This window comes from Sinocyclocheilus anshuiensis, unplaced genomic scaffold (assembly GCF_001515605.1).
Source record: "Sinocyclocheilus anshuiensis isolate Anshui unplaced genomic scaffold, SAMN03320099.WGS_v1.1 scaffold955, whole genome shotgun sequence".
Classification (NCBI taxonomy): Eukaryota; Metazoa; Chordata; class Actinopteri; order Cypriniformes; family Cyprinidae; genus Sinocyclocheilus; species Sinocyclocheilus anshuiensis.
In genome coordinates, this window is record NW_015546094.1 from 194,490 (window position 1) to 217,865 (window position 23,376).

At 36.4% G+C, this 23,376-nt stretch overlaps 4 protein-coding genes across 4 annotated transcripts in view; 3 read left to right on the forward strand and 1 right to left on the reverse strand.

Moving 5' to 3' along the window:
- Positions 1–845, reverse strand: part of LOC107700165 (zinc-binding protein A33-like) — a 5,897-nt gene extending 5,052 nt beyond the window's left edge. The window contains exons 1-2 of the mRNA XM_016501705.1: positions 368–845; positions 33–128 (exon numbers count right to left, since the gene is read on the reverse strand). Coding sequence (XP_016357191.1) covers positions 33–128; positions 368–814 — 543 coding nt within the window. The 5' untranslated portion in view covers positions 815–845. The remainder of the gene's footprint in view (positions 1–32; positions 129–367) is intronic.
- An 813-nt stretch (positions 846–1,658) lies between these two features.
- Positions 1,659–7,253, forward strand: LOC107700162 (zinc-binding protein A33). The gene is made up of 6 exons (XM_016501701.1): positions 1,659–2,121; positions 2,210–2,305; positions 2,425–2,658; positions 2,780–2,862; positions 6,301–6,416; positions 6,598–7,253. The coding sequence occupies exons 1-6, from the start codon at positions 1,711–1,713 to the stop codon at positions 7,056–7,058; spliced, it is 1,401 nt and encodes a 466-aa protein (XP_016357187.1). The 5' UTR covers positions 1,659–1,710; the 3' UTR covers positions 7,059–7,253.
- A 3,222-nt stretch (positions 7,254–10,475) lies between these two features.
- On the forward strand, positions 10,476–14,388 carry cldc1 (C-type lectin domain containing 1). The gene is made up of 6 exons (XM_016501702.1): positions 10,476–10,846; positions 10,971–11,072; positions 12,243–12,398; positions 12,542–12,693; positions 12,808–12,929; positions 14,132–14,388. The coding sequence occupies exons 1-6, from the start codon at positions 10,750–10,752 to the stop codon at positions 14,295–14,297; spliced, it is 795 nt and encodes a 264-aa protein (XP_016357188.1). The 5' UTR covers positions 10,476–10,749; the 3' UTR covers positions 14,298–14,388.
- A 686-nt stretch (positions 14,389–15,074) lies between these two features.
- On the forward strand, positions 15,075–21,857 carry cops7a (COP9 constitutive photomorphogenic homolog subunit 7A). The gene is made up of 8 exons (XM_016501704.1): positions 15,075–15,247; positions 16,304–16,426; positions 17,651–17,726; positions 17,986–18,074; positions 18,318–18,520; positions 18,634–18,739; positions 20,018–20,187; positions 21,528–21,857. The coding sequence occupies exons 2-8, from the start codon at positions 16,304–16,306 to the stop codon at positions 21,565–21,567; spliced, it is 807 nt and encodes a 268-aa protein (XP_016357190.1). The 5' UTR covers positions 15,075–15,247; the 3' UTR covers positions 21,568–21,857.
- The last annotated feature ends 1,519 nt before the right edge of the window (positions 21,858–23,376 follow it).

A 23,376-nucleotide genomic window follows, 5' to 3' on the forward strand; every position in this document is an offset into this window, starting at 1 on the left:
ATATACACACACACACACACACACTTTGATACCTCAGTTTTGGTGATCTCAGTCGTCTGTTGTTGGATCATGTAATCCAGCTGTCCATTTTCTTTGGCAAGAAACCCCAGCGCAGTCTTCAGCTCCCCCTAGAGAAAAAGCCACGACAGGCAGATTTAAAAAACACTGACAGAGAACAATGAAGCTTCTCTGGTTATCTGAAATGAAATAAGCCTTTGATTCAAATTTAGAAACCTAATTATGCCATGAATAACGTCGCACAAATAGCATAAGTTGAAAGACACTTGAAAGCAAGAAAGGAGCTTTTAAGCTGCAGTGCTTTCATCGGGAAGTCAGAATTGACTCATGTGTAAATGCCCGTGTTTACCTTGTTGATCTGTGCAGCTTCTTTCACTGGTTTAAAGATGTGCCCTTTATGTTTGTCTCCATCCCTGCAGATGACACACACCAACTTCTGATCAGTCTCACAGAACAGTTTAAATTTCTCATCGTGATCAGAACACATCAACATCCCTTCCATTTCTGAGAGCTTTAAGGTTGCTTTTCCTTCTTTAGGTGTAGATTCATCCAATTTAAGCTCGGCAAGGTGCTCTCTCACAGTGGAGGTCATGTTCCTCAATAAACGGCTGGATTTCAGGTCTTCTTCGTCATAGGGACTTTGGCATTCTGGGCAGGCGCTTGGTCCCAGACTGGCCTGCATGTGGCCCGTGATACACTTCCTGCAGAACGAGTGTTCACAAGAAAGTGTAACTGGGTCGGTAAAATCGCTCAAGCACACTGAGCACTTTATCTGTAAAGACAAAGCTGAATGCATTTTTGCTTCCTTCCTCAACTGCCAACTCTTGTTTCATACGCGAACACTTTCAGTTTCATATTTGGTTTGCATAACTAGGTAAGGTTCCTCCCACAGGTTATATAACTCGGAAAGAAACCAAACCGGAATATCACACCTTATACCTACTGTATATACCTATCTTTCAAAATATCGAATACAGACTCAGATTGTATTGTATTAGAACAAATACTTTTCAGTCAATGCTTGTACTAAGCAAAGACAGTTCCATTGTTAATTTCTATCCACAACCTTTTTCCATGTCATTTTTATAATAACAGCTGACCAAATATTTTGAACTTTTTTGCACCCCACAAACATCACCGAATGTATTTAGGGAGAAATTATGGTGAAAATCCATAAACCATTTTCAACATTCGTAACACAAAGTTCTCAGCTAAGCTGCTTTTTTTCTATAAGAAAAGTCCATAAAATTTAATAAAATTACAGTTTTTCACTGAGTAACAAAAAACGACATCAATACTGTGATAACACTTTACAATACAGTGTTATTCATTGGTACGTCATATTGGCTATGATATAATATATTATTAAAAAATATAAATATACAGTGATATACCAGTGACATAAAAGCTGTAAAACTGTTGTACCTTTTTAGTTCATAACATCTAATGCATTAACTAATACTAATTAATTGAACCTTGTTTTAAATGGTTGCCAAGTGTTTTTTATAAGATTTTTTTAAGCGTTCTTGAATTCAATGCAGAAGTATGTACAACATTCTGTTCTCTGATGTGAGAGGGTGTGTTTTTAGTCAATAAAGGACTGGACAAACATTACAGCTTCATTGTTCCATCAGGAAAGACTGTACATACTAGTCTGACTACAACAGGTGAAGCTTTCTGTTTTTGTTGAACATGGCTTCAACCCTTTCTCTCTGCCTCATGTGTCCAGTGTGTTTGAGTGACTTCAACGATCCAGTAAGTTTACCTTGTGAGCATGTTTTCTGCCGACAGTGTATTACAAGTTATTTGGAATCACATGAAGGTGCTCACAAATGCCCAGAATGCAGACAAAACTTCACCAGACAGGATCTTAAAGGTAACCGAGTGCTGAGAAATGTTGTGGACGTCTTACAACAACAAAAACTCAAGACAAGACAACAGACTCCAAAGAATGCTCAAGAAATGCTATGCTCTGAGCATATGGAACCACTTAAACTTTTCTGTGAGAATGACCGGAGATTGGTTTGCCTCATCTGCAAGGAGGGAGAGAAACACTGTGGACACAGTTTCAAGCCTGTAAAGGAAGCTATGGAGATCAGTGAGGTTGTTAATTATTTATTGATTAAACAAATAAGATGCATCAGGATGAAACTGAGATGAAAATGTTGTGTTGTTGCCATTGTTCATTTAGAAGGTGGTGAGGGAAGCACTAAGATTTATTTTACATGACAACAAACAAATGGGTGACATGATCTTGAGTCAGATGCTTGAAATTACAACGTCTAAGGTAAGGTTAAGAAAATACATTCCTATGTTGTTGTTTCCTCATGTTTTTGGTCTGCCACTCTCAACTTTTTTGTCTGTCTGTCACATTTCTTCTACTATTCATATAATGTGAATCCACAGGAAAGGGCCAAACGACTTGAGGAAAAGATGCATGTTCAGTTTAACAAAATGCATGACTTTTTGAGGAAAAAGGAGGAAGAAATGGTAAGGCAACTCCAGAGACAAGCAAGCAGTGCCGAAGTATCAATGAGGCAAAATGCATCATTTTTATCAAAGTTGCAAATAAATGGAAACAACCAGGAGTCCATATTGGAGTCAGGACTACAGATGAGCCAACCGGAGAGGTTTTTAGAGGTAATTTCATTATATTCTCTTAAACACAAATACAAATACCAGTACCTTGTTTGAACTATAATTTATCAGAAATTGCATGGTAGATTTCATTAAGCTTCAAAACCGTTTCCAATATTTTCAGTGGTGGAGTGAAAAGGGTTTCCCTTTGGTTGATACAATCACACTCAGTGAGAACAAAGACATCAAGTCTGCTCTGCCAACCAAGTAAGATGTCAAATGCATTTTCACAAACATTTTTTGCCTGCTTTGCCTGTTGTCCTCCACAATTTTTTTAACGTGTTTGCACTTAAGACGCTGACTGCAACCACAGTGGCTGCACACGACTGTCACAATTTGTCGTAATGAACTTCTAATTTGTGTGTGAAGCCTGTAGGTGTCTGTTTGGCTGCATTTACTTTGTGCTTTCTGTAATATAACACGACTGCAAGATCATGTTTCACTTACTGACCATGTATGAATGGATGGGTGAATGAATAGCTACACGTATAATATGCTCAACATTACTTTTGGAGGAAACACATTATGGGCTACAGTAAACAATTATATTTCAGCTTTTTATTCTTAACCAGCTGTTATGCAGAAGTAGAAGTAGCATGTATTAAATATGATAGTTTGATATTTTTCACGGCAATAGTTTTGACTGATTGTGATATTTTCAATGCAACCAAAGCTTACATCGCATCCCACAGTGTGGTTCTTGGACCCAATATCTCTCCTAGAAAGGTCTCCAACCAGTAGTGACCTTCTGTCACAGGTGCGGGGGTCAATATAACACCCCTGCTTCAAAATGTGGAAACTGTGGGTTTGGCCCCAGAGGTGGCCCACTCCTAAATTCTGATCTCTCAACTAAGCTTGATGGGACCTAGGAAGCTGTCTCCTCATGGAAAGTGTATGCTTTGAAGTGGCGACTCTTCGTGTGAACAGCGCCTTTTAGACCCAGACAAGGAATGAAGAATGAGGAAGCTTTCAGAGGAGCTAGGAGTGACGATATAGGCATAGGTGTTTTCTGTGCTTAAGTGTTTATATTTTACCTTTGCAGTTTAAATAAACCATATATTTCACATATTTAAACAGGGCATCTTGCTGTATTAATATTTATTATGAATTTCTTAACCCTTGTGTTCTCCGGTCACTTCTGACCGGAGAATTTTACATTTTGAATTTTTAAAAACCGTAGCTTCACCAGAATGGTACGAAACTTGATGACTTTTATGGCACCTGGTATGTGAACAAATTGAGGTCATGATTAGAAAAAGCTAAGTGGTCGTAAAAAAAAATAGTCACACTCATGGTCTTCGGTCAAAAATGGCCGACCATAAGAAATGAATGGGAAATGGGAAAAAATGAAAAATACAGACAATTTTTGTGTGTACAATCTACAACTCCCCCACAATGCAGAATAAAATTGCACAGCAATGAAGGGGTGAATCTCTAAAACATCTAGAGTGCAAAATCAACACACCAACTCACACACGCGCGGACACCTATGAACTGGTGTGACTCTAACACTGCAACTATGTAAAATAAAATCAATAATTCAAATACACTGCAGTAAAAAGGTGGACAGCAAGGAAGGGGTTACACTCTAAAACAAAATGCTTTCTGTGTTCAGGTTTGAATGTAGTAATAATAATGCAAAAACCTACACTTCAAATCAACATTTAAAACAACAAAAAATATAAACCTTGACAAAAAGTAGTCTTTGAGAATGCCTTAATTGACATTTAAATCCACAACCTAATAAAAGTAAACAATTATGTATAAAAACAACTAGGGAATTCACAAGCTTCTTTATAGAGTCATACTGTATACAGGAATCTAGTGGTTACACCATGAAATGACAGGTTTTTCTCTTCTTCATTTTTTGCTCTCACCAGGAGGTGCTATTCTGCCTTCAAAAATTGGATTTTAAAGGCCTAGTCTTTATTTTAATCTGAAATACTGCATTAATTGGAAAATAATTTGAAAAAATTTGAAAAAAAAATGTGTACTATTTTCAGTGGGAAAAATGTATCATAATTATTGCATAAATATTAATTAGTACCATAACATTCTCTCAAAATACAAAAGAAAAAATATTATTGATCAAAAATATATTAGATTGATTTTACTGAAGAAAAAAAAGTTAAATTTCAGGTGTCCGGTCACTTTTTACCACGAAGACCATGAGTGAGACTCCCAAATGAGGAGCGCACATAACCAACTTCTATCGCAGCTGATGAAACTTTGAAGTGACGCTTAATTGATGAAGAATATTCCAGTAAACAAATCGGTTTTCCATCGATTCCTCCATCCTCATTTTCTTTCCTTGCATTCTTTTCTAACATCCTGAGGTGGAGCTAAGACACAATGAACGGAAGCAAGGAAAGCAAACAATGATGCACAAATAAAACCCTTTCAGACAGAGGATGAAAACAGGTGCTGCAACACTGTCAATTATGTAAAGAATAATTGATGTCAATCCATTGAATTCTAGAAAATAATGCTTAAGTCTGAATGCTATAAGTCTTAGCTCCACCCCCTGGATGTGAGAAAAGGATGTGAAAGAAAATCATTAGCTGCAGCTGGCTATTTAATAAATTCATAATAAACATTAATACAGCAAGATGCTCACTGTGGGCAGGAAATTAAGCCCTGCACAGGCAGCCTACCATGGGCACCGATGCCAGTAAGAAATGTGGGGCACGTGTGGGCCCCACACAATAGGGTTGTCCACACTAAGCAGAGTGAACAAACAATGGGGTCAATTGTGGGCCAACAACATGCCCATTGTATTTCCACACTGTGGACTTGGTGTGGGCACTATGGAGAAAGTATGGGCATACTGGTCAAATTTCTTATGCATCTCATCCCATACTTCCGTTGCTAATTCCAAAATGTAATTTTACAGCTAGTAACGAAGGCTTGAGCCATTAATAGCAGACCAATGCAGTTATTAATGCAGTAATTAGAGAATGAGAATGAGATCTTATTCAAGAGCAGTACTGTTATTACCTCATGTCATGTAGTTACTAGAAACTATTTTACTGATATAATCATCAGAGCAGCGCTGACAACACGTTTCGGTGCGGCTGTATGTGTGTGCGTTTGTAAAGGAGAGAGAGCGGGAGAAAGAGAGTGCTTTCCATACATAATAAAACATAATTTTGTGGCAATAGATGGAAATAATTTGTCTTTTTTTATCTTATTGTGTATTGGTTCTTTTTCTGGCTGTAAGGACCTTTGAAATAACTGAAATCATTTGGCAAAGTGATATGAAGATGTAATGGCAGTCAAAACACATCTTAGAACGTTTGCCAACCAATCAGATTCAAGGATTCAACAGCCCCATATATGAATTAAAAATAATGTGGGTTTTTTTAGCATTAAATTTTGCAAACCTATTCTAGTAGACCACCACAAAATAATCAATCTGTAAATAAATTGCCAAAACTAAAAGCTAGGCTATAAATGAACTACACCACATTCACATTGTGTGTCTTCGAATACAACATGACAATATCTTGAGCTTGTGTTAACCACAGACCTTATTTCAGGCATTTAATCAAAAACTTGCAAATTATAATAAAAAAAAAAATGTCATTAGCTTAGAGCTTACATTCAGTGTGGCTTAAATACATTTGAAACAATTCTTTTCCACAGATTTAAGTCAAGACTTGATGGTACTCGAATGATTTCTGACCACTTCACCCTTGGCCCTTATGAAACTGACCTGCCACTAATTGTTTGGAGAGACATGCTAGGCTCTGTTAAACAAGGTGAGTTGAGCCTAAAGCAACATCTCACATAGTAATGTTTTATACATTCTTTGTTTCTTGCTGAGTTTCTGTTGTTACACTTCATAGGTCATCAGATTTATGTAAACATGAGTTTTTTATTATTTATTACGTTTCATTAATTTGGAGAATGTTTGTTTCCTGCAATCTTTTATTTCTTTAGATCTATCAGATACATCTACAATAGACAAAGACCTGAAACTGACTATCAAAAAAGAGAGCCATCTGCAGTCTCAAGGGGAAGATTACTTTGCCAAATTCCAGAAGTTTCACAATGGTTATAAGGACAATTATGTGGAGAACATACATCCTGGTCAGGTGTACTGGGAGGTTGATGTAGGAGCTGAAGCAGGATGGGAACATGGACTTACAGTTAGATATTACCCAAAGGAGAAAAACGTTTCTGTCTGGCAGACACTGTTTTCTAAATGTTTTGAGAACATATCTCTTTCTGTTAAGAATGACAGACTGTATGCTGTAAGGGGAGGTGAAGAAACCCCAATCGTCACCCAGATTATACCCAGCAGAGTCGGGGTTTATGTAGACAGTGAGAAACGTCAGGTTGTATTTTGCAATGCAGACAATATGTCTCTCCTTCACACAGTGTGGTGTGGAGATAAATAGATTTATATAGAAATCAAAAATTCCATTTACTAAACCTGCTTTGAATTTTAAGTGACATTTATAAACCATTTAGTCTGAGAAACGGTCTGGTCATCCTATTAATTTTGATATAAATTATAATTATTGTATAAATTGTGATTATTGTTATAAATCAATTTTGTTATTGTTATAAATCTTCCTCAGTCTGCCTAGGCTGGTAGAACACTCTTAAAAATAAAGGTGCTTCAAAAGGTTCTTCAAGCGATGCCATAGAAGAACCATTTTTGGTTCCACAAAGAACCATTCAGTCAAAGGTTCTTTAAAGAACCATCTCTTTCTTGCGTTTTTGTAATCTGAAGAACCTTATTTCGCCACAAAGAACCTTTTGTGAAACAGAAAGGTTCTTCAGATGTTAAAGGTTCTTTATGGAACCATTTAGACAAAAAGGTTCTTCTATGGCATCGTGAAGCACCTTTATTTTTAAGAGTGAAGACTGTTACAGTAATAAAGTTTTAGGTACCAGAAAAAACTTTGTTAACAGGTTTTCAGTAACATCAGACAAAATATATATTTGCTGACAGGATGTTGGCACAATCTAACAAAATAAACAATTTATCCAACATAATGTCATGTGATGTGGTTTGTCATGTTTAAACTGGATGTTGGTGTGTATATTTCCTACTTTTTTTTAAATAAATGTTTGTACAGGGATTTTGGTTCATATACTGTGATAGAGTCCTTGCTCCTACAAAGGCTCATGTATTAACTGGCATATTCAAAAATTATGAAGACATTTGTAATATTTAAGTGAAAGAATAAAAGTTAATCCTGTGAAGGCCCGGAATACTACATCTGACCACATTTTAAGTGCATAGTAATTGTTGTATAAATTGTTATTATTGTTATAAATCAATTTTGTTATTGCTATAAATCTTCCTCACTCTGCCTCTTGGGCTGAAGATAATGTTTTGGGTACTAGACAAAAACTCTGATTCTGGGTACCAGACAAAACTTTGTTAACAGGTTTTGGGTACCAGACAAAATCTACCTTCCTGCAAAGTTCAGTTCCAACCCTGATCAAACACACCTGTCTGTAATTATCAAGTGCTCCTTCAGATCCTAATTAGTTGGTTCAGTTGTGTTTGATCAGGGTTGGAGCTGAACTCTGCAGGAAGGTAGATCTCCAGGAACAGGGTCGGGCACCCCTGCTCTAGGACATGGATTTTGAAGTCCAGGGACCACAAAGTGGTGCTGGGGGTACAGAGAAATGTTGATTGAAAATAGAAAGAAAGAAAACACAGCATACTATTTTCTCACACAGTATCGTATGTGAAATAATTTGAGAACAATCTATATAGTAATAACAGTACTAACAGTTTGGGTATTTTAGGATTTTTAGGGTTAGGTACACTCTTAAAAATAAAGGTGCTTCAAAAGGTTCTTCAAGCGATGCCATAGAAGAACCATTTTTGGTTCCACAAAGAGCCATTCAGTCAAAGGTTCTTTAAAGAACCATCTCTTTCTTACCTTTTTATAATCTGAAGAACCTTCTTTCGCCACAAAGAACCTTTTGTGAAACAGAAAGGTTCTTCAGATGTTAAAGGTTCTTTATGGAACCATTTAGACAAAAAGGTTCTTCTATGGCATCGTGAAGCACCTTTATTTTTAAGAGTGTAGATGGAGGAAAACTTTAACACATTTTTAAAACTGATAAGGAGGAATAAAATCAAATGTTTTCACCTCACTGCTTTTCAAAACGTTTCAAAGCTTGTAGAACTGAACTCATTCAACTTAAGAGCATTTAATGGCTTTTTATGGATGTCTGCTGGGGGTTTTTTTATCTTAAAGGACGTGCTGAAGAATGGACTGGAGTTTTTTGCCAAAGACAACAAAGAACTGAATTATATGGCACAAACCACTGAAAATGTATAGATTAAGGTAAAACTATTTTTTATTAGTAGTAATAGTAGTGGAGTAGAAGTAATATTACTCTCAGAACAGAATTTGGAGGAGATGCAGCTGTTTTTGAGAAAGAAGGAAGAGGAAGTGAAGAAACAGCTGGAGACACAGAAAAGGAATGCAGAGGCCATGCAGACTAACCTTTTTATGATAAACAAACAGCTGTTTGAGAGACAGAGACACGTCTGCAGTCTGCATTGAGAATGACTCCAGCTGAGCACTTTCTACAGGTCATATAAAAATAACATGACTTAATTTGTCCTGTTGGCATATCTGTACATGACACAGGACATACTTTATAAATATGGAGGAAGCTCCATATATACCATTGCAATTAAAGTCTTACATTCACATTTACACTTACTCAGTTAGCAGAGACTTTTCTGACAAGCAACAAATGAGAAAATCACATATAGTTTTGTCTCATAAAATGTATTTATTCTGTTTTTCTTTTCTTGATTCATTGAATGTCCTTTTTTTGCACTCCTATCTCAAAGTGATAAGAAAGTGACTCCTATCTGGGGAATGGCTCAATCACAAGCGGGACGTGGAGGTGTGGGAAAATTTTAACTCTGTAAAACTGGAATTTTGGAAGATGGAGACAGAAAATACATTCACTTTCACAGTACAGAGCTCTGGAAGTCTTTAATGAAAAACAGCAGTGTCATATGAAACCAGGCCAGATGAATTAACATAAATTCTGAGTCATGGATTGATCAATAGCCTGAGTCATCATTTTGTGACAGTGCTGCATCATGCTTTTGGCTCGTTTTTTCTACACAGTTTGATGTCACATCAGTCTCTGAGAGTTGCACAAGAGAATCTGTTAAATCTTTCAGTGATACAAGCAGTGTTCAGCCCTTACCACGGATTTGTGCTTTTCTTTTTTTTGTTGTTGTGCTTTTCCACCAAAACTCTGACTAATGGAATGACAACAAAAGATATGAAAAGCGCTTTTTCCCCCACCCTTTTAAAAGTGTTGCTTTTTTCCTATCTTAACTAGGATATATTTATATGATTTGTTGCATTTTATTATTTATATTTAGCATAATGGCTGTAATTACTTCAATCATTAGATGTCAGATTTCCCAGAAAAGGAAATTAAAAGTGTTTCACTTCTTATTAATTAGGTTGCTGTTAATGTGGACTCCATGTAAATTATCTTTATCTTTAACCTTAAGTTAAACACAAAACATGTTTAGATGTTTTGTGTACAGATGGATTTCCCAACATGTTCGGTATGAAATATTTTACAGGAATACATGCGGTGGGGGACTAAATAATTTTACTATTATGAACAAACTGTTCTTTTTATTGGCTGGAATGATCTACTGATTCATTGAAAAAATGTTCTGTGTTCTGTTCTGTGTATGGTAAAAAGTTCAGTATTGCATAACCAGCTCTCCTCTAATTCATCCTGTTGGTGTTTACCCAGCAGCCCTGAAATGTGTACATGATCACAGACACAGGGGGAGGGAGACAAGGGGGGGGATAAAAGTTAGAGCCCAGTGAGCTGTGAAAAGGAGCAGTTCATACAAGTCTGAGCAGAAACACTCAGTTCGAACTTTCTCTTCTTAATTTCTTCCAGGGAAGCTCTCTTTTGATTGCTCTCTTCCTCGTGGACAGTTATTTCTTTATTGGTGATCTGGAGGACAGGACTAGAAGATAAAGACATTACTCTTGTCAGACAGAAGCTCTGTTGTTAAATAAAGAAGACGGTGTTTGACAAATTTACTGAACTTTTTGTTTAAAGATGGAAGATATTGAAAATTACACCAGTTTACAAGAGTTCACAGAGGATATCTCTCATAGTGGAAACAGACTTATACTCACATCGCAAGGCAAACAAGGTAATGTATGTGTGTATATGTGAGTGTGTGAACTTGAGTGGGGAGTGGAAGATAAATGTAGAGAAATGTGGGACAAGTCAGAGTAATAATCAACTAATCTGACGATGATTTTGTGTTTCATCAGGTGTTCACAAAGGGGCGAAGTGTTTGAGGGGGCAGGCTTCTCTTGTACTGCTCATTGCTCTATTGACCTCAGTTTGTGCAAACATAGTACTTGGCGTTTTCTGTAAGTAAACAGACATTATGCACGTAAGCACGCCTCTGAAACTCTGGTGCAGAGGGTTTCATAACGAATAGAAGAGACTAGACTAGAGATGCACCAATAGCAAAATGCTGGACAATACTGATAAGCAAATATTAAAATTTGATCTTCTCTAAATAAATGAAAAAATAAAGCACCAAAAACTAAAATCACATTTTAAGTTTGGACATCACAACATTATATAATGTTTTGATGTCTAATGTACAGGTATGTACAGTATGAAAAAAAAAATTATATTCAATTTGAGAACTGCTATTTAAATGTGATTATTAAATTCATATTTAAATTATTTTGAAGTTTACTAAAGAACACATTTAAAAGTTTTATTAAATTAATAAAAGTGTTATTAAATTAAGGTAACACTTAGGTAATGTAAATGTATAATATGGGAAATGAGCATACACGGCCAATATAAAATATGGTACTGATATTTTGTAGAATAGAATAGAATAGAATAATTAAATTAGGGATGAATGGATATTAAACTTTTGCGAGATACTGATATGCTGATATTAAAATTCTGTAATATTTTGTCTAAATATTTAAATTAAGTACAAATATAAATAATTAAAATTAAAACATTAAAATAATGAAATCACTCGTTATAAATACAGTGAAAATCTATTTAGGCATCAGAAAAGTATAATGTACAAGAAAAATGAGTGTTCATTTTGAGAATTGCTGAAGATTACATTTAACAGTGTTATTAAATTAATAGTGTTTTTAATAGTGTAAATTTAGGTGAGCATTGGATGATGGCAAAGGTGATCTACATGTAACAAAAAAAAAAAAGAAGATAAGTATAAACAATATTGACAAATACCGATAAATAAAATTTTATAATATAGCCAAATAAGTGATATTGTACAATATATTGCATATCCCTACATAATAACAGAATAGAATAGAATAGCCTTTTTTGCTATTGACTGGTTAAATGTTTTGTATACAGCATCAGGAGGATATACATGCAGACATAATTCCAAATATAAATTCTAAATATCCCTGATAGGCAATAATAATAAATAGCTGATTTGCTGGTAGCTAGCTGGTAACTTATCAATTTATTTAAGACCAGTCTTTGCATGGCTGCTGGGTTAATATATTGATATATAAAACTCTGTCTCTCTGCAGTGGTAAACAGTCGCAGATCATCTGTCGCTGTAAAGCCAGTCAAGAATGATGAGTCTGAGGCTGCGTCTCTAACTCTCAAACTCACAGCCATGCAGGAGCGTTTCTCCCGCCTTTGCTCTGAATACACAACCCTTGGACAGACTTGTTCAAAACCAGGTGAGGAAACAAAAATATTTGTGTATGTACAGCCTATCTTTGAATTATATTTGATGCCCAAGGGTCAAACTTATTTTTGTTATTTTTTTCTTTCTTTCTCCCTTCCTTTCACCCATTCATTCATTAACATCTATCTTCTGCAGTGATCAAATGTAGGCCATGCCCAGAAGACTGGCTGCATTTAGAAGGGAGGTGTTATTTCTTTAGTGAGGATAAACTTGACTGGCAGCACAGCAAAGACAGCTGCGCGTCTATGGGCAGCCATCTGACTATACTGCACAGCCACCAACAACATGTAAGTGTGAGGCAGTGTTCGTGAATGGACTTCTTACGTATACAAGATGAAAACTTTCAAATTATGTTCATTCAATGTGGCTGATATATTGATATATTTTCGTTTTTATTACAGCACACACTTGAGAGTGTCGCACGCAATCGTGGTGGACTTGACTATCATTTCTGGATTGGTTTATCAGACATTGAGACTGAGGGAGTGTGGAAATGGGTGGACAATACGGTGGTTAATACAACGTACGCACACACGCACACACGCACACACGTTACCTGAGCTATCTAAATGTGGAAATTCCATAGGCTTAATGTTTTTTATACTGTACGAACTGTATACTCTATTGCCCCACAACTAAACCTTCCCCTTATAGCAACATTTCTGCATTTTTACAATTAAAAAAAAAATGTTTACTTTCATTTAATACCAGTTTTACAAATAAGGACGTCCCCAAAGGGAGGTTTTTGGAGATTTTGTCAGGTTTAGCTTACCTTTGGGTACAAATTTGTCCCCAAAATAATGGTTAAGTAGGTACACACACACACACATACAGATAATCTGAACAAAAATAATACCGACTAGGGGTTTTCACATTTTCAATGTACATACATGTTTTTAATGCATTAATAGTTTTTATTTTTTATTTGTGTTGTACCTTTCTACAGAGCTTTTCCTCACCACTGTCGCCTTTAACTTGCTTGATTTATTTATTTGTTTGTTTTTTCATTCATTCATTCGTTCGTTCGTTCATTCATTCTAATATTGATGTAAAAATATTTTTCAGATAATACTTCAATCATTTGTTTTGGACAAAAGCCAATTGCATGTATACTTTTTTTTTCTCACACAGTATATATGTGACCCTGGACCACAAAACCAGTCATAAGAAGCATGGGTTATTTGTATAGCAATAGCCAACATTGTATGGGTCAAAATTAATTTTTCTTTTATGCCAAAAATCATTATATTAAGTAAAGATCATGTTCCATGAAGATATTTTGTAAATTTCCTACCGCAAATATATCAAAACGTACTTTTTGATTAGTAATATGCACTGCTACGAACTTCATTTGGACAGCTTTAATTGCAATTTTCTCAATATTTAGATTTTTTTGCACCCTCAGATTCCAGATTTTCAAATAGTTGTATCTCGGCCAAATATTGTCCTATCCTAAGCTTATTTATTCAGCATTCAGATGATATAAATCTCAAATATAGCCTATAGCTACATTTATATTTTATGTCCCTTCATATTTGGGGGTCCTTGGTTCTTAAAAAAATCTGAAAACCCTGAATTTGGACAAGTAGCCTAAAACTAAAGCAGGAATTTGTCTAAAAAAGTCTCAGTGACAGTCAAGGCATTGGTGGTTATTTAAAGGCAAATTGGTTTCTCTGAGGTGGTATTAATATGATGTTTTCCTGATTGTTCTGCTGCTCTCTGTAGGTTCTGGAGTGAATGGGATAAAGAGCCCGATAACCACCAGTCAGGTGGGATTCACGGAGAAGACTGTGCAGTGCTGGACTCTCGCTCCAAGACGTGGTTTGACGTGCCCTGTGATTTCAATTACAAACGAATCTGTGAGATGGATCCTATCACCATTAACGTTTGATTTGAAGAGAAAATGCATAAAAATTAATCTTTATTTTTCTATTGCCTTCATTCTTTTTAATAAACAGTAAAATGAAAATTCTCAGGTTCGATTTAGTTTGTGTGTCTTTGATTTGGCTTGAGATTTGGGACTCTTAAAACATTGCATAATAATGTTTTTTTCCTCTCATCATCACCCCGTTCGCCTCAGGCACCAAAGGAAAAAAAAAAAAAGATTTTAAGTATTATGCAATCAAACTTATCCAGGCACTTTTTGCAACAACCAATTTGCTGGAAAAAGATAATATCATAGACGAGTCTAAGCAGGCTTGCTGGTCTCAACTGGTCTTCTAACCTGGTCAGGATGATCTGTTGGCTGGTTTTAGTAAGGTTTCAGGCACTTTTGAGCTGGTCAGTCTGAGAAACCAGCTCAAGCCAGCTAAGACTAACAAACCATTAGGTTGATTTAAGAAGGGTACAAGAAGAATTCAATATAAAACATAATTCAACACAAGATCATGACATTACACAAGAGTTAGAAAATTTGTTCCGCAACATTTTATGCTATTCTGTCTTCACGCAACTCCTCTACAGATACATCAAATTTTTGGACACAGCTGACTGCATTTATGTAAAGACAAATTATAATACATAAATGTTTTAATCTAAATACTTATTGGTTTTGTAAACAAATGTCATATATAAATGTCATTATTTCTTTCCAAACTACTACTACTACTACTACTTAATCACTGGCTTAGTTTCATTGAGAAGACTTCCTAAGACGCTATAATTCTTATAACTACACGGTGGCGATGTGTATCCGCTCACTCTCGCCATCGCTCTGTGGTCACGCCCACCGTTCTACCTGTCCGCCAATCAAAGAGCACGTTTTATGTCGCAGCACGCTTGCTAGCGGAAGTAGCAGTGGCACCACAGTTGACACAAACAACCTCAGTCTTTATAAACAAGGTAAATATACCGCTTTTTCTGCACGTTTTACCACACGAAATGCGGTCGCATGTTAATATTAAAAATGTAAGCGTACTTGACAAAGTATGTAACGATGCGTGTTTACGTAAGACCTTAGTTTACCAACGACAAGGCCTAGCTGCTGGTTTGTTGATGTACTTCATACCGGGTGCTGAACACTGAGCACGAGCTGACTAGTTTATTCTCTTAAACTTATGTTTATTAATATTAAACAACACAGAATGCTTTTAGACAACAGTTAATAAAGTAAACGTACGGTTAGACTATGGATTCATGTACTAAAGCCTAGTAACTTTGTCGAGGAACACAATTAACACAACTAACAATTTTGTTCACTAATAAAACGTTGCTTGTTTTCAAATGTGTTGTTATTCTACATGTATGCGTGTTTGTTATCATTTGTAGTCTCCTAAATAATCTAATTGTGTCAAGTGCATTTAAATACATCTCTTCCTGGCTGTCTCAGAGCTGTAATCTTCTAGTGCACTTGGCAGCCTTGTTTTAATCATCATGAAAGTGCATCATGCATAACTTCGCCCTGAAATTGTAGTTATTTTTACCACGAGCGACCTGTCATATTAAATTCCTGCATCAAAGTGTCGTCGAAAGCATATTGCTGTGGATCAACAGCAATTTAACAAGCCCAATGAAACGTGTTTATTGTACATGAGTTATTGAGGCTTGCAAGAACAGATTTAATAAGAACTGCTCTTGCATCTTGTAAGTCTGAACACAGCCCTGAACAGTTGTGAAACTTGTTCTTTAGATCTGAATATCCACCTCATGTTTTCAGAAGCTGGGATCTGGGTTGTTTAAACCAGGGCTGCCCAAACTCGGTCCTGGAGGGCCGGTGTCCTGCAGAGTTTAGCTCCAACCCTAATTAAACACACCTGAACCAGCTAATCAAGCTCTTTCTAGGCATAGAAACTTCCAGTCAGGTGTGTTGAGTCAAGTTGGAGCTAAACTCTGCAGGACACCGGCCCTCCAGGACCGAGTTTGGACAGCCCTGGTTTAAACTCTCTTTCTTTCTGTCAGATGGAGGTGGATCAGCTGCTGTCTCTCTCTGGTTCAGCTCTGGTTCAGGCCATCAGCTCTCTGCTGGAAACCCCAGGCCTCTATGTTTTCTCAGACATACTAGAACTGCCCAACGTCCGCGAGGTGAGTTTTTGTGCTGCAAAATCTATTTCAGTTTGACTTGATGACTTTAAGTGAGTTCTGTGTCAAATGTTATTATTTTAATGGCAGCGTTGGTGTGTCAAATTTAATGTCAAGGCGATTAATCATTTGTCCAAGCTCTTGAGCTATTTTGTTTTCTTTCTTGATGTGTTTCGCCATAGTGTCTAAAACCAAATTCAATTTCTTGTATATCTCATTCAAATCAGATTAGTGTAGTATATTCTTTAAAAGTTTTCAAGAGCATATTACACTAATATAATTTGAATGGGATTTAGAAAAAACATCAAATTTTTATGGTTTGATTCACATTCAAAGTGACAGGCAGTCAGGTTGCAATTACAAGTTTTTTTTTCCCCATTTAGAATATTCTGTATATTTGAGGTCAGTATTCATTTATATAGATACTTATATTAGATTATATATTAAATGGAAATTTTGTAATACTACCATTTGAAAGTTTGCATTTTCTTTACAGTTTTGACAGAAGTCTCTCGTGCTTACCAAGGCTGCATTTATTTGATCCAAATAAAAACATGAAATATTAGTACAATTTAAAAGAACTGTTTTCTATTTTAAGACATTTTAAAATGTAATTTATCCTGGTGATGGCAAAGCTGAATTTTCAGCAGCTTTTACTCCAGTCTTCAGTGTCACATGAACCTTCAGAAATCATTCTAATATGCTGATTTACTACTTAAGAAACATTTCTTCTTATTATCAATGTTAAAAAAAGTTGTGCTGCTTCATATTTTTGTGGAAAATATGCTACATTTATTTCATGATTGTTTGACTAGAAAAGCACTTATTTGAAATAGAATCTATTGTTATTTTATAAATGTCTCTACTGTCATTTTGATCATTTTAAAGTGTCTTTGCTGAATAAAAGTATTTCTTTCTTTTTTTCGGGAAAAAAGTACAGACTCCAAACTTTTGAACATAGCATATATATTTATTGCATTATATATTATTATACTGATATTTGTTAGGAGTGCTATAATAAAAACAAATTGGCAAGTCAACAGATGTCATCATCAGTGCATTGCATGCACGTTTCTCCGCCACATATTGCACAGAGATGCCAGAGCACTCGTGTACTGCACCGCCATTCCTACAGAGCCCAGCTAAAGTGTTTACCTGCTCAACACAAAATACTTCAACACTTTGTCATATCAATCATTGTCTGCACTTCACTTTCCCTCTCTCTAGCTGGAGATGGGTCCCCACGCTCCAGTGTACCAGCTTCTCAATCTTTTTGCATATGGAACCTACTGCGACTATAAAGGTAACCATGACAACAAATGATCTGACCAGATATTGGCCTTCTGAGGCGGCAGGTTCATTCCCTGCTCTGACTCAGAATGAGACTGTATATGCTGCCCTTTGCCTTGCTAAATAAGTTAACTCCTGTGAGGGGGAAGTGCGAGTCTCTGGCCCATGTTCTGTTGCAGATTTTACCAGGGCTTTAATGTAATCCATTGTTTTCCTCCCGGCTGTGTGGATGGTTATAATGTATGTTAATTTAATGTATGTCTGCCATTTAGAGAGGGCAGCCTCACTTCCTGAACTCACACCCGCCCAGAAGAACAAACTCCGTCACCTGTCAATCATCAGCCTGGCCTCCAATCTAAAGGTAGTGATTCATCCGTTCTCGACTGAGGGTTTATTAGCACTGTTTTTAATGAGGTCCGTTATGATCAGCACACAGCTGTTAACAATATGGGCTATTAGTGTTATTGACTGCATGATTGACAAAACCAATATTCTCTTATCAAGCCTTTGTAGTATTACTAGAGCAAATGAGAAGTTTAAACTTACCCCAGAGCATAGAATTCAGAAGAAACTAAGCTAAAAAAACACCTCTTTCTCTGGATAGTGTCTGCCGTATTCACTACTGCTCCAGCAGTTAGAGCTGAAGAATGTGCGCGAGCTGGAAGACCTGCTGATCGAGGCTGTTTACAGTGACATTATCCATGGGAAACTGGACCAGAGGAACCAGCAGGTCGAGGTCGATTGCAGTATAGGTCGAGACCTGGGCCCCAACGAATTACCCAACATTGCCAACACACTGCAGGAGTGGTAAGCGTGTATTTGTGTTTGTGTCGGTATGCTGTGATGGATTCTGTTTCTGATGTAAAAAGGAAAATGCCTTACTGGTGGTATTAAATATTCTGTGTGTTTGTCTCTCCCAGGTGTGCAGGCTGTGAAGCAGTTCTGTGTGGCATTGAGGAGCAGGTGTCAAGAGCCAATCAGTACAGAGAGAGCCAGCTCAAGGTCAAAGTTCAAGTGGAAACAGAGGTTTGTGTGTGAATCTTTATCCTTCCTAAGTGACATACAGTATAAGATAATGTCTATGATAAAGAATAAAGAAAGTATTCATGTGATTTTGACTTTTTTTTTTAAATATTATTTGGCGTTTCAAATGACCCTTAAATGTAATGTAATGTAATGTAAAAGTCAAGTTAAAAGTAACATTTATATTTTCCCTTACACTTTGTATATAACTGAGTGAACACATTTAATCATTATTTTCCAGGTTTCAGAATACATTTGATATTTAACAATAGTTAAATATCTATCTTATCTATCTATAGATATATAGATATACATTTTATATAAATAATAAAAATTGTGCCAAACTACTTTGAAAACTATGAAATTCATTCTTTTGAAGTTTTTTTCATTATGATTTCAGAACAGTTGCATCACCCTGACTTTTTTTTTTTTTTTACTTTGAGCCCCCCAAGAATATCAATATGAATGTCAACTCAGGATTCTAAAGCATGTTAATCATTGAAGAAGTATATTCAAGTGATTTTGTATATGATTTGCAAACAAAAAATAAGCATTAGTTCATCAACCCACATATAAAAGTAGTTTTATGTTTTTAAATGTTAAATTAAACATTAAGTATATAAAGGCTATGTTTAGAATAGATAGTGTTTGCTTAGTTTTTGATTGGACTGCCAAAAGTTACAGGGGTCATGACATGGATTTTTTGTTATTTTAATATGTTCCTTAAGGTTCAGTTATAATGTTAATAAATTATTTTGCACAAAAAGTCACCCGTTAAGCTGACTGAATGCCAGTAGATGGGGCCTATGGTGCAATGATGTATAACTATTCTTTAACGTCTTGTTCTGGCAGCGGTCATATGCAAATATATTTGCCTGTATGATGTTACAAATCCCACATTATCCTAACGAGCCATTTTTGGAGCTTGATTAAATAAATAATGAGTAGGACATTTTAAGATATTAAACTCAAAGGATGTTTTAATGGTATGTCAAAAGATCAAAGCAGATTTGATTTCTCATGTCATGGCCCTTTAAGACATTTTTACACAAAATTAGATCAATATTCAAAATAACCACATTTATTGGTTATGTTAGTATAGTGTTGTTTTAAGTGTTTACTATATATTTATTTTTATAGTAGACAATATAGAGTATACTGTGTTTTAATATAGCATCTTGAACATTACTCTTTTCACTGTATGTTTCAAGAATTCATTTTTATTTCACTTTGACAGCTCCAGAATTCAGTGACAAGTTTTTTTCTCACCTCTTTATTTAGGTATCAAACCTACAAAAAACCCTCAAGGCAAGTTCTGCTTCCCCATCATCTGGCCCCGCCCCTGCTGGAGCAGCATCCAATCAAGATGCAGACCAGCCAGCTGAGCCAAGAGACCCTGCCTCCTCTCAGGAACCACGGCAACCAGGAAAAAAGAGCTCAAAGGTCAAAGGGTAAGTCAACTGGATTTTAGGGTTTACTGCTTCAGAATCCCTTCCAGTGGCTTTCTATAATGTACTCTATAATGTACCATAACTCTAGAAAACATCACAGTGGTTTATATTGAAAAGCCCTGTGCAGTTTTTTGCTATTAAAGCTACTAGTCTCACTACCCATAAATCATACATCTCAGGGAGTTAATATTTACTAATGGCATTTTTAAGCACATAGAATATGATTTATGAGTATTTGTGTGCGCAGTTATGATGAGCTTATTATGTACTGCTTCCTGCCTTTAGTTAAGTGTAATGTATAAGAAATCACCCACAGGCTTATAGTCCTAATTAAGCCTCAGTGTGTTTAAAATTGTCTCTGTCCTGGTTTGGAAATCTCATGTCAGGATGTGCTCTGGAAAGAGAGGGGGCTTTTGATCACCACTGCTTTTTCTTTGTCACTGAAGAATGCCAGTTGAGAAGAGGTATAATTTATTCAGGGCTGATCTGACACAGATTAATCTGAGTCCAAGGCTTTAAAGGAATCTCAGTGGAGACTCGTCATTAACATTTTAGGACTACTCCTTGTCCGTGTGGGAAGCTGCTGCAAATTTTCCAATAAGTTATATAGGTTTTTCCAATAAGTAATAGTTCACCCGAAAATGAACATTTGCTGAAAATGTACTCACCCACAGGCCATCCAAGATGTAGATGAGTTTGTTTTTCTGTGGAACTGATTTGGAGAAATTTAGCATTACATCACTTGCTCACCAATGGATCCTCTGCAGTGAATGGGTGCCATCAGAATGAGAGTCCATCAGAATGAGAGTCCAAACAGCTGATAAAAACATCTCAATAAAGTGATTGACATGACTCCAATTGACGTCTTGTGAAGTTAAAATGTGTGTTTGCAAGAAATAATCCATCATTAAGATGTTTTAACTTTAAACTGTGACTTCTGGCCAAAATCCCAGTCCATAACAAATGGCGCCCATTCACTGTTGAGCAGGGGTGTCAAACTCAATTCCTGGAGGGCCGGAGCCCTGCAGAGTTTAGATTCAACCCTAATTAAACACACCTGATCGTACTGATCGAGTCCTTTAGGCTTATTTGAAAACTACATGGTATGTGTGTTGGAGCAGGGCTGGAACAAAACTCTGCAGGGCTCCGGCCCTCCAGGAATTGAGTTTGACACCCCTGCTGTAGAGGATCCATTGGTGAGCAAGTAATGTAATTTTCAGGAAATTTTCATTTTTGGGTGAACTAATCCTTCAACATTAAAATATGCACCTTTTATAGCCACAAGGAAAATCATTATAATATCAAATTCTCACTGAACAGTTCTTTCTCTCATTTTTCAGGCTTCGTGGGAGCGGAAAGATTTGGTCAAAGTCAAATTGATCTCAAGCCCTGAGTTCAATCTTCAGTTACCCACTCACAGACAGATATATTGTGGACTGCTAGCTTGGATAGACAGATAAATAAACCTTTTGCCACTTCTCAGACACAATCCACCATCATAGTCTAATACAACTTTTACACAACGCTGGGTGCGTGTTTATGTACATGTGTGCTGTAAATGTAATTTAATTTGACTCGTACTCCTTTTCCTTTGCGTGTTTGTTTTTTGTTCGTTATTAAATCTGGGTGTAAATTGATGGAGTCAATGAATAAAAGATATCCATCTGTCACCCTGTGTAGTCTCTGGCTTTCATGTTTCCTTTCCTCTAATGTTAAGTGCTGCTAAATGTTTCGTCTCCATGGGGGCATGTCTGTTAAGAGGTCATGGCATTAATTAGCCACACTTTAATGTTGGAGCCCTGAAATAACATCCTCGTTTCCTCTCTTCCTCTCAGCACATACGCTCTTTCCCACCACTGTGTTATGCGAAATGCCCTTTATCCAGCCATAAAGCCTGACTAAAGCAATGTTTCTCTCTGTCCTGCATGATTGTCTGTAATGGTAGCGATTAGAAATGAGGACAACAATAAAAAGTGGAGAGTGATGATCTACTTTTACATTAACCCCTGCCGCCTCTCTTTCTCTCTGCAGAAATCCATCCACCTCAAAATCCATAATCCTTTTTACACACACACACCCTCTTCTGTTTCTCTCTATAAATAGTGGTGTTAATTTCAGTCGGTGTGACTGAGGTTCACTGTTTCTCAGTCTCTCAGCTCTGAGCAGATGGGAGCTGTGAACTCTTGCGGCTTACATACAGCGTGTGTGTGTCTGAAGTGAACGTGTGAAGCATCTTTGTGTCCTGGTGTTTTGTTGCTGTGCGATGGCTAATGAGTGTTTGCGGTGTCCCTTTGGCCTGGCTGTTTGGCATGCGTGATTGCATGAGTCGCTGTCATAGGAAGTCCTTTCAAACACCACACCAAAGAAACACGTTTTAAAACACCAGAGATGGCTTTTTATTTACTTCATAGTACATTGAATCACATATTTAAGGCAGTGCTACATAAATGATGTGAAACCTCTAAACATATCTCACATGGTGTAGCTTCTTGTGCATGATGTGAAAAATTGCGATAGAATTCAATCTGATGTGCCCATAAACTATAATGGCACATTAGTTTCTTTTTCCCCTCTGTTGTAATTTTTTTTTTTTTTTCATGAGTTACATGGTTATTTGAGAGGGGATGATTATGATTTCCTTGGAAAATTCAGCTTATATTACTTCTGGTTTAAAGTGAGAATGTAACTATGTAAAACCTTAATATATGTTCTTGGTCATATTGCGAACAATTAATTTCAAAGAAAAAAAAAGTATTTAAATTAAATGTAAGTCAAATGTACAAACTTGCTCTTCCTCTGAAACAACTTTCCTTTTGCTAAGACAGACCACACAGGCTATAGAAAGTCAGGTTCTGGAAGTAAAAATCCCATTCAATTTCTCCATAAGGGAACTGATTTTTAATGCTAACTTAATATACTATCAAGAACAGACCTACTGTGAGCTATGAGGTTGTTATAGATTTCTGCTGAAGCACTCAACCTGCATTATTGAAACTTGTTTTTGGTGAAAATCTAAATTACTCACGTTTCTTACTCCGAAATCTCCAATAATCAGAGAATCGTGATAAGCAAATAGTGCCAAAAGAACACTTCACCACCTGCACATTATCATGAAGCACTGTCAAAACTGAATTAGAGTCAGTCTCACTAAACTCTGAAATGACTGACATATTTGTATAATATGCATAT

Excerpts from the sequence above, each read along its gene's own strand:
- cops7a (XM_016501704.1), top strand. The coding sequence starts at position 16,304 with ATGGAGGTGGATCAGCTGCTGTCTCTCTCTGGTTCAGCTCTGGTTCAG. Across the intron at positions 18,075-18,317 it reads GCCTGGCCTCCAATCTAAAG|TGTCTGCCGTATTCACTACT; the intron begins GTAGTGATTCAT and ends TTCTCTGGATAG. Across the intron at positions 18,521-18,633 it reads GCCAACACACTGCAGGAGTG|GTGTGCAGGCTGTGAAGCAG; the intron begins GTAAGCGTGTAT and ends TGTCTCTCCCAG.
- cldc1 (XM_016501702.1), top strand. The coding sequence starts at position 10,750 with ATGGAAGATATTGAAAATTACACCAGTTTACAAGAGTTCACAGAGGAT. Across the intron at positions 10,847-10,970 it reads CACATCGCAAGGCAAACAAG|GTGTTCACAAAGGGGCGAAG; the intron begins GTAATGTATGTG and ends GTGTTTCATCAG. Across the intron at positions 12,694-12,807 it reads TGCACAGCCACCAACAACAT|CACACACTTGAGAGTGTCGC; the intron begins GTAAGTGTGAGG and ends TTTTTATTACAG.
- LOC107700162 (XM_016501701.1), top strand. The coding sequence starts at position 1,711 with ATGGCTTCAACCCTTTCTCTCTGCCTCATGTGTCCAGTGTGTTTGAGT. Across the intron at positions 2,122-2,209 it reads AAGCTATGGAGATCAGTGAG|AAGGTGGTGAGGGAAGCACT; the intron begins GTTGTTAATTAT and ends TTGTTCATTTAG. Across the intron at positions 2,863-6,300 it reads AAGTCTGCTCTGCCAACCAA|ATTTAAGTCAAGACTTGATG; the intron begins GTAAGATGTCAA and ends TCTTTTCCACAG.